The 18,126-nt window shown below is 51.5% G+C and overlaps 1 protein-coding gene across 1 annotated transcript in view; it reads right to left on the bottom strand.

Annotated features, from left to right (window-relative positions):
• LOC149460606 (uncharacterized) overlaps nucleotides 1-18,126 on the bottom strand; it is a 345,151-nt gene that overhangs the window by 45,809 nt on the left and 281,216 nt on the right. Inside the window, exon 6 of the mRNA XM_089679458.1 lies at nucleotides 323-338. Within this exon, the coding sequence (XP_089535584.1) occupies nucleotides 323-338 (16 nt within the window). The remainder of the gene's footprint in view (nucleotides 1-322; nucleotides 339-18,126) is intronic.

Raw genomic sequence — 18,126 nt, 5'->3', positions numbered from 1 at the left:
ACAGCCCAGTGCATAGAGTGCAGTGGTCAGGAGTATGTCATATACAGCCCTGTATATAGAGTGCAGTGGTCAGGAGTATGTCATATACAGCCCTGTGTATAGAGTTCAGTGGTCAGGGACATGTCATATACAGCCCTGTGTATAGAGTTCAGTGGTCAGGGACATGTCATATACAGCCCTGTGTACAGAGTGCAGTGGTCAGGGACATGTCATATACAGCCCTGTGTATAGAGTGCAGTGGTCAGGAACATGTCATATACAGCCCTGTGTATAAAGAGGTACTGCAGGCTGTGAATACTATATCACAGCAGGGTTATCCTACCAAAATCAAGTTCTGCCTTTATTTCCTACTACACCAAACAAGGTCCGTGCCTTGGGTAGCTAGGCTTGTGTCCTTGACACCTGGTGGTAGCCATGGGCTATTAGAGTGTGCATGCTATTGTACTGCTGTTACCTGTGTTTTGACCGGGGAACATGGGGGGGTTCTAGCAACAATCTACTGATTGCCAAGGATACATAATGGAGGACAACACCTTGGGTGTCAGTTGGCCTCCCTCTTACCCAAATCTTTGGCACCCCCATTCATGACACACTCATAATAAGGATTCTTCCATTTCTCTTGGATAATCTCACCAAATCTCAGGGAACTATACCAGGTCACAAAGGGAACCCCTACATTCCTTCTAACACTCTGTCCTTTATTTCTGATTTGTGTCTGTAGCCCTGTTTTGGGGGGGTTATGTGAAATGGCCCACACCAAACAAGCTATGGCGCTAACCTGTATATGAGTAGGCAATCCTGAGCCTTCGCTATATGGAAGAGGGGGTTGTGATAATACAAATGGCAGTGCCTCCACCTAGAATAGGGATCCTGCAATTGAGGAGACTCACCCCTTTCTAGGAATGTAACAGGTAGACAACTTACAGTAACTATACATAGCAGTATTAATGCACCCAGCTTATATTTCTAACATGAAAACATGTCACCACACCTGTATGAGATTAATGCAAAGTTTATATAAAGCAGCCACATAAAACAGGATGCATAAGAATAACATTCAGGAATTACAATTTACCGTAAATTGGGAGGTTGCAATTATACCCGGGTATATGTGCATGTAGTATACAGAATACCTCCAACCGTGGGTTATAGTGCAGTCCGGTTGCAGGGGCCCCTGGAGAGGTGAGAGTCAATAAGATGCACGCTTCCACTTTAGATGCTGTGATGGCGTCCAAGTAACATGCGGATGATTGCACTGCTTGTCTGAAGATCAGCGATGCATCACCTAAAAGGATAAAATGCTCTATCTATCCTCACTCTTAGTCCCTATCCCTAAACTGGGCTGTCACTGCAACCGGGCCTCTATCTGTCTAAGTGGCCGTCGGATGCCTAACCTACCTCTAGCCTAATCTATCCAACGCTCCCTATGCTAATCCTAGCTAAAGGGAGATCCAGACCAATAAGGGTGCTATGGCTTTAAGCAAAGAGGCTGCAAAGATACACTGCAATTAACAGAAAGTTCCCCTGACAGTCTTATGCAGGTGAAAACACGGATCTATATATATATATAGACAACTATAAGGATTCTGCAGTGTAAATAGAATAATGATAATGAACCACAAATCTCTCTCTTACAGAGATATTAGGGTTCCTATACAGAAGTTGAAATATAACAGAGGCAGACCTAATCTGCTTCAGTAACAACTACATAGATAACAGCCTTGTTAATCTGGATCATTACTCACAGAATCCCCATACAGTTCTCCCCAGATACATAGCACATGGCAGGCTGGAACCCTCTGCCTGATACTTCCTGGAAAAATAAACTATATAACATCCCGGGGTTTCTTGACCTCCTTGTAGGGGCAGGAAGCACACCTAGGGACTTGTCTGTAATGGGACCTCTATGGTAGTGGCTGTATATGAACATAAACAAACCACAACTAGTGTATAAAATAACAGTTCCCTACACTCTCCCCCTGGTGAAACCTTTACGTCCCGTCAAAGGAAGGTCACATTATATACAATAATGAAATTCAATTTCAAATACACAACGTTGTCCTCTCTCCATTACAATGGTTTGCTAAAGAAAACAACAGATTAGTATAAATACATGCCAGGTGATGCAAATACAGGTAGCATATTGACCAGATTAGATACTGCCCCTACCCAGGCATGGTATAGATGGGGCTGAGGAATGATGCTGGGATCACCCAAAGTATCATAAGTTAAAACAGGTGGTGGATGTCTAACCCTTCCTCCTCTATGCACTTCCCTATGAGGTAATCCCTGATTTTCAGGTACTGAATGAGGGCTTTGTGTCATGGGAAGTGATGGCACTGATTGTGGAGTAGAACTAGATCCTTGGTTAGGCGTACTCACTGACTCAGGCACAAACTCTGGAGATCTAGGGTTCAGTGACTCTCTTGGAAGAGGAGAAGCTGTTGGGCTCTGAATCTCAGGAACTACAGTCCAGTCACTCTCATTAGAGTCAGGAGGGTCAGTTGTAATGTTAGCCTGAGGTTGTGGGGAGTCCCTTCCCACAGTATCTTCTGAGTCATGATCATCAGTGACTTGAGGAATAGGGAGCACATGGTTTCGATGCCAAGCTTTTACTCTACCTTCTGGTCCCTTTATTTTGTACACAGGAATTCCAGGTAATTTGCTCACCACTGTAAAAATCTCATTCCTCCATCGGTCAGCTAATTTATGCTTCCCAGAAGGGCCCAAGTTTCTAAGCAATACCAGGTCACCAGGTTTCAATTCTCTGTATCTCACACAACGATCAAACCTCCTTTTGTTCCCTTCATTTATCTTGGCAGCATTTTCTTCAGCCAAACGATAAGCTGACTTAAGGGTATCTTTCAGACGAGCTACATACTGATAGTGACTTTGATGATCGACACCATCAGTGGAGACCCCTAGCAAGAGGTCTATTGGCAGTCTAGGCGCCCTTCCAAACATTAAGAAATAAGGGGAGAATCCCATAGTCTCATGTCTTGTGCTATTGTAAGCATGAACCATGGCTTCAACTTTACGACTCCAAGTGCGTTTATCATCAACCTGTAGAGTACCTAACATATCAAGCAAAGTTCTGTTAAATCTCTCAGGGAGAGCATCACCTTCAGGGTGATAAGGGGTAGTCCGGCTTTTATGGATGTTGAGCAGTTGAAGTAATTCCTTAACTAGTGTCGGGGATCGTCGCGCCGCTGGTCCCGGCGCAGACGCAGTACACCTCCCTGTACGCGAGCGCCGGGACTTGGCCGACCGCGGCAATCAGGTTCGCGCATGCGCAGTAGTGACCGCGGGCGCGCGCCTGGCACCAATGACAGCGCAGGGCGGGATATTTAAACGGCCCTGAGCTGTCATTCAGTGCCTTTTGGTCTTTTGTATCCTGTGAACCTGTGAACCTGTGAACCTGTCTGAAGTAAGTTGCTGACCCGGATTGTGCCCTGACCTTGCTGTTTTCTCCTGTTTTGACCCTTGCTTGCCTGACCTCTCTCCTGTATGCCCCCTATTGGATCTGACCTGCTGTTGCTGACCTGGCGTGTGACCCGACTATTCTCTGCCCGCTGCTCTGTACCGCACCGTCCCCATAGTTACCGACCCGGCTTGTATGACCCTGCTCCTGCTCAGCCATCCATCCATCCATCCATCCGTCCCTCTCTACGGGGTCTCCAGACCTCCTCATACCTGGCTCTCTCCCGTGGGAGCCCCTGGCGAATACCCCTACCACTGACGGGTGTCCTCAGTAGTCACGACCTGGTCCTGGGGTACTCCAAGTCCATCCCCACCATCAGGGGCCCTGGTGAACAAGTACCCTGGGGCTTAGATTCCGTGCGCTGGGAACATCCGACCAGTGGAGTGCTAGTGGTACCGCCGGGCGGTCCCTTACAGTACCAAAAGGCCATGACTGAGCCTAGAGGAGGGCCCTCCCCGTTAGAGGAAATTTGCAGGCACCTAGCTACTTTGACGCAGGCCGTAACGGTCCTGCAGGACAGATGCATGCAGCTGGAGAATCGCATCCAGACTGGCTCTATTTCTGATCCTGCCCCACAGGCCCCGGTTTCTGCACCCCCGGCCCTGGTAGCTCAGGAGCCAGCCTCAGGGGCTTCCGCCCCGCTCCCTATGGTAGAACCCCGAGTACCCCTACCGGAGCGTTTTCACGGGGACCGCACACGCTTCCGGTCATTCCGCGACTCCTGTCTCTTGTTCTTTGAGCTACAACCCCGTACCTTCCTGACCGAAAACGTGAAGGTAGGATTCATTATTTCACTACTACAGGGTGAACCCCAGGATTGGGCCCACCGGCTAAGGGGAAACAATGATCCTCACCTGGGATCGGTCAATAGTTTCTTTGAAGCAATGGCCATCTTGTATGATGACCCACAGCGGGCAGCCTCTGCCGAAGCGACCTTATATGCGCTTTGACAGGGCCGGCGGGCGGCAGAGGAATACGCCTCTGATTTCAGGCGGTGGATGGGGGACACACGCTGGAACGAGTTCGCTCTATTGCACCAGTTCCGTATGGGACTCTCCGATCCCTTGAAAGATGAGCTGGCCCGGGTGGAGGTTCCCGAGTCTCTAGAAGACCTTATTGCCCTGACAATTAAGATTGACCGAAGACTGCGGGAACGCAGGCTTGAGAGGTCCGGCCAGGGTCGCGGAAATACCTGGGGTCCATTCCTAGGCCCCAGCCCACCAACCCGACAAAGCATCCAGAACCCACCACCAGGAGATGTTCCGGAACCTATGCAGCTAGGTCTGGCACGGCCTAAATTATCACCGGAGGAACGCCAGCGCAGACGAGCCCAGAACCTCTGCCTTTACTGCGGTGAAGCTGGTCATATGGTGCGATCCTGCCCTCAAAAAATGAGTAAGTGCACCCATTTTTCTTCCTTGTCTATTAGCAATACCTGTCCTTCGCAATACTTAGTAGTGCCCCTCTCCTTTCAGCTTCCAGGAAAGATCGTGGAGGTGACAGCCATAGTTGATTCGGGGGCATGCAGCTGTTTCCTGGATCTAGAGTTTGCTCACCAACAGGGTATCCCTCTCCAACACAGACAGAAGGGCTTCAACATCTTTTTGGCTGATGGTTCCCAGATAAAATCGGGGGTAGTTAATCAGGAAACTCCCCCCATTGCCACTATCATTGCCAACCAGCACCAGGAGTTCCTCCGCCTGGACGCTATTGCATCACCTCTTTTCCCAGTCATTCTGGGGCTCCCATGGTTACGGGCCCATAACCCCCAGATTGACTGGGAGACCGGGTCAATCTCGTTCCCTTCCCCATACTGTCGGGAACATTGTCGCACTTCGGGCCCCGCGGGGCCCCGAGTTCTCCTTTGCTCCGAAGGAGACTCCGACTTGAAACAGGTTATTCCCGCAGCCTATCATGGGTTCCTGGATGTGTTCAGTAAGCGGGGAGCCGACACTCTGCCCCCCCACCGCCCATATGACTGTCCAATCGACCTGTTACCAGGCTCTGAAATCCCTTTTGGGCGTATTTTCCCCCTATCTGAGCTTGAATTGGGGGCCCTGAAGGAATATATCGAGGACAGCCTCCAGAAGGGATTCATCCGCCCCTCCACTTCTCCAGCAGGAGCGGGAATCTTCTTCGTGGAGAAAAAAGACAAAACCCTGAGACCTTGTATTGACTACCGGGAGCTGAACAGGGTCACGATAAAAAATCGTTACCCATTGCCATTGGTACCAGAACTGTTTCAGAGCCTAAAGGCTGCGGCTATTTTTACAAAGCTTGATTTAAGGGGGGCCTATAACCTGGTACGCATAAGAGAGGGGGACGAGTGGAAAACTGCTTTCCGTACCCGGTTTGGCCACTTTGAATACTTGGTCATGCCATTTGGGCTGTGCAATGCACCAGCCACCTTCCAACACTTTGTGAACGACATCTTCAGGGATTTTTTGGATGTCTTTGTTATCGTCTACTTGGACGACATACTAATTTTTTCACCCTCTCTAGAGGATCATAGGATACATGTGGCGAAAGTTTTGGGGCGATTGCGGCAGCATGGGTTATATGCTAAGGCGGAGAAATGTTGCTTTGAGCAATCTAGCATCACGTTTCTAGGCCTGATTATCTCCACTTCGGGGGTCGCGATGGACCCCCAGAAGGTCTCTGCAATTTTAGATTGGCCTGAACCCACGGACAAAAGTGTCCAACGGTTTATAGGGTTCGCGAACTTTTATCGGAAGTTCATCAAAAACTTCTCGGGTCTGGTCTCCCCCATTACCCAACTAACCAAACTTGGAACCCGGTTCAAATGGACACCAGAGGCTCAAGAAGCTTTCGAAGCTCTGAAAAAGCTGTTTACCTCGGCACCCATCCTGGGCCACCCGGACGCGGCCCTGCCCTACATCTTGGAGGTAGATGCATCAGAGAATGCGGTAGGATCCATCCTGTCTCAGCGGAAAGGCACCAAAGAGTTACTCCATCCCGTAGCATTCTTCTCGAGGAAACTCACCCCAGCAGAGAAGAATTACGATATCGGGGATCGAGAGCTGCTGGCTATCAAAGCAGCGCTAGAAGAATGGAGATACCTGCTGGAAGGTGCCTCTCACCCTATATTGATTTTCACAGACCACAAGAATCTGGAATATCTGAGGACTGCCAAGCGTCTACGCCCACGGCAGGCAAGATGGGCCCTGTTCTTTTCCAGATTCAATTTTCATATTACTTACAGGCCCGGATCTAAAAATACGAAGCCTGACGCGCTATCTCGTATGTTTGAGGACTCCGAAGAAGAACTGGTACCCGACACTATCTTGTCCTCAGGGAACTTCTTGGCGCTCCAGTCGGACCTTCGCTCCAAGTTAATAGAAGCATCTACGGCCACACCAACCCCAGTTAGGGTATCCCTCCAGAACAAAGGGGGACTCCTGTGGAAGGAGGATTCTATCATGGTACCTGAGGAAGTCCGGACCCTGGTTTTGGGGCATTGCCACGATCACCCGCTGGCGGGTCACTTTGGCCCAGTCAAGACTCTGGAGCTTCTCCGGCGCTCGTTTTGGTGGCCAAACATGGCTAAGGATTGCAAGCGCTACGTGAGATCCTGTACCATCTGCCAGAAGAGCAAACCGTCAAGGAGCAAAGCCTGGGGGCTGTTGCGACCTTTGCCGATTCCCGAACGGCCTTGGCAGAAGATCGCGATGGACTTCATAGTCGAGCTCCCACCGTCACAAGACCACACAGCAATTCTGGTGGTTATTGATCGCCTATCCAAGATGGCTCACTTCGTGCCACTAAGGAAGACTCCGTCAGCAACCGAGACGGCGCGAATATTTATCCGGGAGATCGTTAGACTTCATGGAGTACCCGAGGACATCGTCTCTGATCGAGGGGTCCAGTTTACATCTAAGTTTTGGAGGGCTCTGTGCAAGGCCCTGGACATCAAGTTGTCCCTCTCCTCCGCGTTCCACCCTCAGACCAACGGTCAGACCGAGAGGACGAACCAGACCCTGGAGCAATACTTGCGTTGCTACACGTCTTTCCTGCACGATGATTGGCTGTCTCTTTTACCCCTGGCGGAGTTCGCTTATAACAACGCAAGCCATTCGGCAACGGGGCAGTCCCCATTCTTTTCGAATTATGGGTTTCACCCTGTCTTTCTCCCTGACTTGGTCTCTGAATGCCCAGTTCCAGCCACGCAGGATGCGTTGACCTTCTTCTCCGTCAATAACAAATTACTCCAGGAAGCCATCGCTCGGGCCCAAGAGGACAATAAGAAGGAGTTTAACAAGAAACGAAGAGGGGATTTGGCGTTGCGGCCTGGGCAGAAGGTGTGGTTGGCCACAACCAACTTAAAGATGCTTTGTCCCTCGAAAAAATTGGGACCTAAATTTGTGGGGCCTTTTCAGGTAAAGCGGATGGTCAACGAAGTGGCATATGAGCTGATCCTTCCGGCCACGTTCAGAATTCATCCAGTTTTCCATGTATCTCTGCTGAAGCCAGTGATCCCAGATGCCTTCCCAGAACGAGAATCCAGACCCCCTGAGGCCATAACGGTTGAAGGACAAGAGGAATTTGAGGTGGAAACGATCCTTAAGTGCCGAAGAAGGGGGGGCCAGACCCAATTCCTAATTAAGTGGAAGGGCTATGGTCCTGAGGACAATTCCTGGAAACCGGCTCATAATGTCCACGCACCTAGACTAGTCCGGGAGTTTCTTCATGATCACCCGTGGTGGAGAGATCGGGTGGGCATCCGGAGGTTGCCCGTAGGGGGGGGGGCAATGTCGGAGATCGTCGCGCTGCTGGTCCCGGCGCAGGCGCAGTACACCTCCCTGTACGCGAGCGCCGGGACTTGGCCGACCGCGGCAATCAGGTTCGCGCATGCGCAGTAGTGACCGCGGGCGCGCGCCTGGCACCAATGACAGTGCAGGGCGGGATATTTAAACGGCCCTGAGCTGTCATTCAGTGCCTTTTGGTCTTTTGTATCCTGTGAACCTGTCTGAAGTAAGTTGCTGACCCGGATTGTGCCCTGACCTTGCTGTTTTCTCCTGTTTTGACCCTTGCTTGCCTGACCTCTCTCCTGAATGCCCCCTATTGGATCTGACCTGCTGTTGCTGACCTGGCGTGTGACCCGACTATTCTCTGCCCGCTGCTCTGTACCGCACCGTCCCCATAGTTACCGACCCGGCTTGTATGACCCTGCTCCTGCTCAGCCATCCATCCATCCATCCGTCCCTCTCTACGGGGTCTCCAGACCTCCTCATACCTGGCTCTCTCCCGTGGGAGCCCCTGGCGAATACCCCTACCACTGACGGGTGTCCTCAGTAGTCACGACCTGGTCCTAGGGTACTCCAAGTCCATCCCCACCATCAGGGGCCCTGGTGAACAAGTACCCTGGGGCTTAGACTCCGTGCGCTGGGAACATCCGACCAGTGGAGTGCTAGTGGTACCGCCGGGCGGTCCCTTACAGGGACACAGAATTGTTACTGAGGGACACAGAATTGTTACTCATTGTTACTCAGGGACACCGAATTGTTACTCAGGGACACAGAATTGTTACTGAGGGACACAGAATCGTTACTGAGGGACACAGAATTGTTACTCAGGGACACAGAATTGTCACTCAGGGACACAGAATTCTTACTCAGGAACACAGAATTGTTACTGAGGGACACATAATTGTTACTCAGGGACACAGAATTGTTACTCAGGGACACAGAATTGTTACTCATTGTTACTCAGGGACACAGAATTGTTACTCAGGGACACAGAATTGTTACTGAGGGACACAGAATCGTTACTGAGGGACACAGAATTGTTACTCAGGGACACAGAATTGTTACTCAGGGACACAGAATTGTTACTCAGGGACAGACACAGAATTGTTACTCAGGGACACATAATTGTTACTCAGGGACAGACACAGAATTGTTACTCAGGGACACAGAATTGTTACTCAGGGACACAGAATTGTTACTGAGGGACACAGAATTGTTACTCAGGGACACAGAATTGTTACTCAGGGACAGACACAGAATTGTTACTCAGGGACACAGAATTGTTACTCAGGGACACAGAATTGTTACTCAGGGACAGACACAGAATTGTTACTCAGGGACACAGAATTGTTACTCAGGGACACAGCATTGTTACTGAGGGACACAGAATCGTTACGTTATTTTTGGGGTGCTTATAGAATTAAAGAGTATGTCAGACAACACGCAGAGGAGTGGCAGAGGAGGCAATGTTTCAGGAGCGAGCAGACGTGGCAGCAGAGGAAGGGATCGAGGCAGCACTAGTCGCAGCCAGAGGCCAGTGCTCCCGGTGTCATCCAGCGGTCGTGTCTCCACCGACAACCCTGCCGTCATCGATTGGTTGGCTCGGTCGTCTTCCTCTTCCCAGGTCACCTCTGACACCTACAGCCAACGGTCGGTGTGTACGTCAGACACAACCGTTAGTTGGCATGGCCCGGGAGCAAGCCCACTGAAATCACGTGTCCTCTACCTGCCCCTGTCCTTTGGTGTTCCCTCACCAAGCGAAGTATCGCATGCTGTGGGCTCAGTGAGGACGAGCTAACAGAGGGCAGTCAGGAACGGGGGGAGACATCCGCCTCTTCAGCAGCCAGGCGAAGAAGTACTGGCGAGGAGAGTGGCTCGGTAGCCGGTCTAGAGACAGGTCTGTCTCCTGACCCACACGCAGCCGAGGGGGCTAGTAGTGAGGCGGAGACCCTAATTGATGATGATGAGGCTGATCGCACTTGGCAGCCTTGTCGTCATCAGGCTATTGCTTTCGCATCATCAGGAGAAGAGGGTGCCAGCTTGGCAGCGAGCAAAACAGTCGGTGGGTTGCCCAGGAGGCAGCAGGGTCGCAGCAGTGTCAGTGGAGGCAAACGGCAACGGAGTAGAGCACCAGCTCCACTGCAGCCTACCACCACGGCCAGTAGTGGTGCCGGTGTGCACGGAGGAAGTAGCAGTCAGCCAGTGAGGAGTAGCGGGGGCAAAGTTTCCTACTCGGCAGTGTGGCAATTTTTCGTCAAGCCGCCCGAGGATGTAAACGTAGCCGTATGTCGACTATGTGGCCAGAAAGTCAAGCGTGGCCAGGGGGCCCATGTTGGGACTACAGCGTTGCGTCAGCATATGCAGCGTCGCCATTCGGTGGCCTGGGAAAACCGTGATAAAGATACGGCGGTTCTGCCTGCCCCAGCCCCCGCTCCATCACCCGCTCCGTTACTTGCTCCATCACCCGACGTCAATCGCCCTCTATCAGCCAGTCAAGGCTCCAACACCTCTGCTGAGGGGAGTTGTCGCTCGTTGGCATCTTCCGCTCGTTCAGATGCTCCTTCTCCTGCTACTCCTCTTCACGGATTCCGTCAGCAGTCTTTCTTGGAATCCGTTTCCAAGAGACAACAGTTTGCGAGCACGCACCCGACGGTGCAGAAGCTGAACGTCCTCCTGTCCAATTTGCTGGTGCTGCAGTCCCTTCCTTTCCAAGTGGTGGACTCAGCACCTTTCCGAGAAATGATGGCTTGTGCCGCGCCGCGGTGGAGAGTGCCAAGCCGGCATTTCTTCGCCAAAAAGGCAGTGCCAGCCCTGCATTCACATGTAGAAGAGATGGTGGGCCAGTCTTTGAGCATGTCGGTCTCTGCCAAAGTGCACGGCAGCGCCGACGTGTGGAGCTGTAACTACGGTCAGGGACAGTACATGTCATTTACGGCCCACTGGGTGAACGTGGTGCCGGCACAGCCGCACCAGCAACTTGGACAGGTCACGCCGCTTTTGCCTCCACGTTTGCACGTCCTTGGTCCAGCAAAGATGTCCGCCTCTACCACCTCTTCTTCCGCCGTGTCCTCAGCCGCCACCCCCGTGCCAAGTCCCATTACCCGACCGGCATATCACATGTGCAGGGCGCAACGGTGTCACGCTGTGCTGCACCTGGTATGCCTTGGCAAACGTAGTCACACAGGGGAGGAACTTCTGAGTGTAATAAACAGAGAAATCGACAGATGGCTGTCTCCGCGCAAACTGAAAATCGGAACCATGTTGACCGACAACGGAAAGAACATGGTGTCTGCTCTGCGTCAAGGAAGGTTGTGGCATGCGCCATGCATGGCTCACGTGTTCAATCTGGTTGTCAAGCGGTTCCTAAAATCCACCATCCCACTGCAAGACATCCTTAAAATGTCACGTAAACTTTGCATGCATTTCAGCCATTCCTACACCGCAAAGCACACCCTCCTTGAGCTGCAGCGGCAGAATGGAATTCCACAGCATCGCCTGATCTGCGACGTTGCAACAAGGTGGAATTCAACCCTACATATGTTAGACCGCCTTTACGAACAGCGAAAGGCCATCACCGATTTCCTGATGTTACAAGCGGATAAAGGTACTCCCCTGTGTAACTTCGATGTCAGCCATTGGCAGCTCATGCGTGACACCTGCCGCTTGCTCAGGCCCTTTGAGGAGGCCACGCTATTCGTGAGTCGGCAGGACTATGGGATGAACGACGTCATTCCTCTGTTGCACGTCCTGGAACAAATGCTGTTAACAATGGCTGGTCAGGGTGCGGTAGACGTGGCGCACAGATCTCAACGCCACATGACCCCTGTGGGGGCAGGACAGGAAGAAGAGGAGGAGGTAGAGGAGGACATTGGTGCTCAGGAATTATTGAGTGAAATGGGTGGTTTTTCCACTCAGCGGACAGGAGTGGAGGAGCAGGAGCATCTGGTAGAGGAGGAGGAGGAGACAGAGGACCCAGACGCACCGTGGCAGTATGCTGTGGAGATGGAGGCAGGGAGTCCCTCGCATTCCTTGGCACAAATGGCCCATAGCATGCTCGGTTGCTTGCGTAGCGACAGCCGAATAATAACCATCAGACAGAGGGATGACTTTTGGCTGTCCACCTTGTTGGACCCTCGCTACCTTTCAAAAATGGTGGCCTTTTTCACACCTGCTGAGAGGGAGGCCAAAATAACGTACTATAAAAACCACCTATGTAGTCAGTTGGTCTCTGCCTTTCTGCGCCAACGTCCATCCTCAGACACTGTGGGCCCTGCGCGCTCGCGTTCCGCTGCCATGGCAGCAGGGGAGGGGTGGGGTGGTAGGAGCAGTGGCAGCTCCACCAGCAGCGGCTGCCTCAGTCTGCAGTCGATGATGAGTAGCTTTCTTCACCAGCGCAGTGAGGAAACTACTAACCAGCCGCAGCAGCAGCAGCAGCATCAGGTGGACCTGGAGCAGGACCTCAAACAACAGGCTTGGGCCTACTTGGACAGCACCCTGCCAACCGAGGTAGACAATCCCCTTGACTACTGGGCAACGAAACTTGACCTTTGGCCCCAACTAGCTGAATTTGCCCTTGAAAGGCTGTCATGCCCTGCCAGTAGCGTGGCATCGGAGCGCGTGTTTAGTGCGGCAGGAGGTATTGTAACTCCGCAGAGGACACGACTGTCCACCCAAAGTGTGGAGAGACTCACGTTTGTGAAAATGAATCAGGCGTGGATTAGTCTGGATTTCAAACCACCAGTTCCTGACACAACTGACTAAATCCGCCATGAATCATGCCCCAAACATGTTATTATTTTTAACATAGGCCTCTGTATGGCCTTCAATTTAAGCTGCTTACGCTTCGCCACTCTGCCATGGGCCCCTGTACCGCCTCCTCTTGCTGCTGCCAGGTCCAGAGTGTGTCATGGGTCCCTGTACGGCCTCCCATTGCTGCTGTCTCCATCGCCACACTCTGCCATGTGCCACTTTTAGGTCTCCTCACACTGCTGGTGGGTTCCATTTTGTCATAGGGTGCTGGCAGATTACGGGCCTCCCATTGCTGCTGCCAGGCCCGTAATCTGCCATGGGCCCCTGTACCGCCTCCTCATGCTGCTGCCAGGCCCGTAATCTGTCATAGGCCCCTGTACCGCCTCCTCATGCTGCTGCCAGGTCCAGAGTGTGTCATAGGTCCCTATACGGCCTCCCATTGCTGCTGTCTCCATCGCCACACTCTGCCATGTGCCAATTTCAGGTCTCCTCACACTGCTGGTGGGTTCCATTTTGTCATAGGGTGCTGTATGGCCTCCCATTGCTGCTGCCAGGCCCCTAATCTGCCATGGGCCCCCGTACCGCCTCCTCATGCTGCTGCCAGGCCCGTAATCTGTCATGGGCCCCTGTACCGCCTCCTCATGCTGCTGCCAGGTCCAGAGTGTGTCATGGGTCCCTGTACGGCCTCCCATTGCTGCTGCCAGGCCCCTAATCTGCCATGGGCCCCCGTACCACCTCCTCATGCTGCTGCCAGGCCCGTAATCTGTCATGGGCCTCTGTACCGCCTCCTCATGCTGCTGCCAGGCCCGTAATCTGTCATGGGCCCCTGTACCGCCTCCTCATGCTGGTGCCAGGTCCAGAGTGTGCCATGGGTCCCTGTACGGCCTCCCATTGCTGCTGTCTCCATCGCCAGACTCTGCCATGTGCCACTTTCAGGTCTCCTCACAGTGCTGGTGGGTTCCATTTTGTCATAGGGTGCTGGCAGATTACGGGCCTCCCATTGCTGCTGCCAGGCCCGTAATCTGCCATGGGCCCCTGTACCGCCTCCTCATGCTGCTGCCAGGTCCAGAGTGTGTCATGGGTCCCTGTACGGCCTCCCATTGCTGCTGTCTCCATCGCCAGACTCTGCCATGTGCCACTTTCAGGTCTCCTCACACACTGCTGGTGGGTTCCATTTTGTCATAGGGTGCTGGCAGATTACGGGCCTCCCATTGCTGCTGCCAGGCCCGTAATCTGCCATGGGCCCCCGTACCGCCTCCTCATGCTGCTGCCAGGCCCGTAATCTGTCATGGGCCCCTGTACCGCCTCCTCATGCTGCTGCCAGGTCTAGAGTGTGTCATGGGTCCCTGTACGGCCTCCCATTGCTGCTGTCTCCATCGCCACACTCTGCCATGTGCCACTTTCAGGTCTCCTCACACTGCTGGTGGGTTCCATTTTGTCATAGGGTGCTGTATGGCCTCCCATTGCTGCTGCCAGGCCCGTAATCTGCCATGGGCCCCCGTACCGCCTCCTCATGCTGCTGCCAGGCCCGTAATCTGTCATGGGCCCCTGTACCGCCTCCTCATGCTGCTGCCAGGTCCAGAGTGTGTCATGGGTCCCTGTACGGCCTCCCATTGCTGCTGTCTCCATCGCCACACTCTGCCATGTGCCACTTTCAGGTCTCCTCACACTGCTGGTGGGTTCCATTTTGTCATAGGGTGCTGTATGGCCTCCCATTGCTGCTGCCAGGCCCGTAATCTGCCATGGGCCCCCGTACCGCCTCCTCATGCTGCTGCCAGGCCCGTAATCTGTCATGGGCCCCTGTACCGCCTCCTCATGCTGCTGCCAGGTCCAGAGTGTGTCATGGGTCCCTGTACGGCCTCCCATTGCTGCTGTCTCCATCGCCACACTCTGCCATGTGCCACTTTCAGGTCTCCTCACACTGCTGGTGGGTTCCATTTTGTCATAGGTTGCTGTATGGCCTCCCATTGCTGCTGCCTCCACCGCCACACTGTGGCTCCACACTCTGGTTTTGGCCCCGTGACTGCCCAAATGAGTGAAGTGTGCGGTGATTCTAAGATCGACGGCACTCATCTGCATGTCATACTGACTGACAGTATTATTTCTCTTCCCCAGCAGACTCCTAGGACATTTAAATTAAAGGTACAGTGTTCAGCACTAATATAAAGGCTCTCTGAAGCCTAGAAACACCCTTTTATAAGTTAAATTCGCAGCGAATATATTCGACTCAAATCAAATTTATTCCTCGAATTCGCCGAATCGAATTTTTGAATACTTCGCTCATCTCTATTTAGAATAATTACCTCGGTAAAGAAAGCATTAAAAAAAAAAACTCTTACTTACCTTGGCAATTATCCCACTTCTGACACCACTGAAAGTAAGTAGGTGGTCTTTTTCCTGTTCCTTGGGGCCCCCTCAAGATATCAACGGTCACACCTGGACACAGCTACGAGATCTCGGAAAGTGAATGCACTCAAGTCACCTCAGTTGCGATTGCAAACACTTCAGTTTTGTTGGCATAACATCAGGGTTATTATACTGTAGTCTTTGGGCAAACACATCCTCAGACCATCCAATCAGATACATGGACATTTTTCTACCTTAAGTCAACAATTATTTGTATGAGGTTTGCATTTTCACTCTTCTGCTTTAACTATCATACCATATCTGGTCCAACGCCCAGACCATGGCTGGAATCTGACCCAACGCCCAGACCATGGCTGGAATCTGACCCAACGCCCAGACCATGGCTGGAATCTGACCCAACGCCCAGACCATGGCTGGAATCTGACCCAACGCCCAGACCATGGCTGGAATCTGACCCAACGCCCAGACCATGGCTGGAATCTGACCCAACGCCCAGACCATGGCTAGAATCTGACCCAACGCCCAGACCATGGCTGGAATCTGACCCAACGCCCAGACCATGGCTGGAATCTGACCCAACGCCCAGACCATGGCTGGAATCTGACCCAAAGCCCAGACCATGGCTGGAATCTGACCCAACGCCCAGACCATGGCTGGAATCTGACCCAACGCCCAGACCATGGCTGGAATCTGACCCAACGCCCAGACCATGGCTGGAATCTGACCCAACGCCCAGACCATGGCTGGAATCTGACCCAACGCCCAAGTTGTGGTTAAAACTTTGTAGAAATGAGAGTAAACCTTATCTGCTTTTTTGTAAAATTTGCAAAAACACTCATTTCTACATGAAGCTGACATAGACAGTTTTTTTAGTGTGTACATATCTCATATATGTATATTAAACTAGCATCTTGTATTAGTGTATACAAAATGGATTCAGTTATATTCCATTTAATCCTTTCAGAAAGGATCTAGAGAACCTCCATTGTGTTGATGTACGTTATTTTAAGTATTAAGTTAGGTTTTTGCAGATATATTAGAAGTTTAATGGAACTGTTTTAGTTTGCTGAAGGATGTATCAACAAAAGATAACATGACCCTGAAGTTTTCTTTGCCCGGCTATTTCTCAGAAAACTAGCAAAAACAGTTTATACCAAGAAATGTATATGTCATGTTTCATGTAGTCAGCTCATGATGGAAACTTACAAGTTACAGTTCTAGAACTCGCTCCCCCCCCTTATTATTTCTGTATCCTATATAATCTTAGTAATGTCTAATAAACTTTGACCATCTCTGAACATAAGCTGCCGTTATTTCCGTGTTCCAGGGGTGTTCCCAGAATTCTGCTGATAAACCAGGAATCTCTCCACAGACCGGGGGTCTCTGAGGGGATAAGAAAATCAATCCTTTCACTTACCTGACCTAAATCCAACAGAACACCTCTAGGATATCATGCTTTGGTCCATCCGACGCCACCAGGTTGCAACCAAACTGGATATCGTATGTAGTCTCCAGCGTCTCAGGATATGCACAGCCAAAAGGGAAGCCAAGAGAACCAGGACAGTGACAACCAAAGGAAATGCTTCAGGGGTGCAGCCCTCCTCAGACGGGGAGATCAGCCACTAGATAGAGAATAAACAGGTGCGCACACACCTTGTGCATTATCCAAGGTTTATTGGAAGGTATGAAAAATAAAACCAGACTCACGGGTGAAGCATGTATCTAAAAAGCATTTGCATAATGACGATGGCCACAACGGCAAGCAAGGTGTTCCAAGTGTCAGTGCGGTCAAATGGCTGACGCGTTTCGGGGATGAATCCCTTTCCTCAGAGCTCCTGACCAGCCTCTGATGCAGATGTGTAGTGGATGGATGATGGGAGTCTTGCTGGTGATATCTTATTAGGAGCCTCCCCCGATGTTGTCAGGCATGAATAGAAGCACATGGGGGCCATACAGACTACTGAGGACCATTCTGAGTTGCTGCAATGACATTTCAGCACAATGGATGACAGGCGGTGCCACCTGTGAGACTCGGCATGTGAAGGTAAAATTGCCGCACTGTGAAGCTAAGCATGGAGGTCACAGCAATGTGTACTCACCCAATCAGCTGCTTTCTTCATTTAGAGGTAGGTGATCAGGGGGCGGGTCTGTGACATCATCCTCTTCTAAGCCCTCCCATCTGACCGTGCCCATTACTCTCCATGGCATGCCGAGCAGAACTTGGTTTTCATGTGTCTGCGTTGGGCTGATTTGTGGTCACCATGGATTGAATTATTAGGTGTAAACCAGGCAGATGGCTTGTTCTGGGGACTGTCAGTGATCACATGTCCTGTTATATGGATTCAATATCCATCGTCTGACATCCTAACAGGAGTTCTGTCATTTTTCAGGATGTCAGGAAAAACATGTCCTCCGTCAGTAAATGTTCATGTTGTGTCAGTAATAAAAGTCACGGAGGGTTGGGAACCCTGCAAGGGGGGCAGAGATATGTGACTGCCTAGTCCAGCCTTTCTCAGCCAGGGTTCCTCCAAAGGGTTCTAGGGCTTCCTTGTCACTTCATTGGGCTGTATATGGAAGTGTCACCGACCAGCCGTTTCTGGATACACAGCTCTGTCATCATTGCACACACACACCATTTTGTTTTTCATTCAATACATTTTTTATTATAATTTCACTTTTAACAAGATTGCAGAAAAAAATCAGGAAATAACAAAGGAAGAAATCTGATTGGTCAGAAAGATCCCTTGTCTGGAATGTGGGGGC

Source organism: Staurois parvus, unplaced genomic scaffold (assembly GCF_062004578.1).
Source record: "Staurois parvus isolate SC_StPar_1 unplaced genomic scaffold, SC_StPar_1.0 ptg000224l, whole genome shotgun sequence".
Lineage (NCBI taxonomy): Eukaryota > Metazoa > Chordata > Amphibia > Anura > Ranidae > Staurois > Staurois parvus.
Note: the sequence above shows the minus strand (reverse complement) of the source record. Positions and strands in the feature narration are given on the sequence as shown.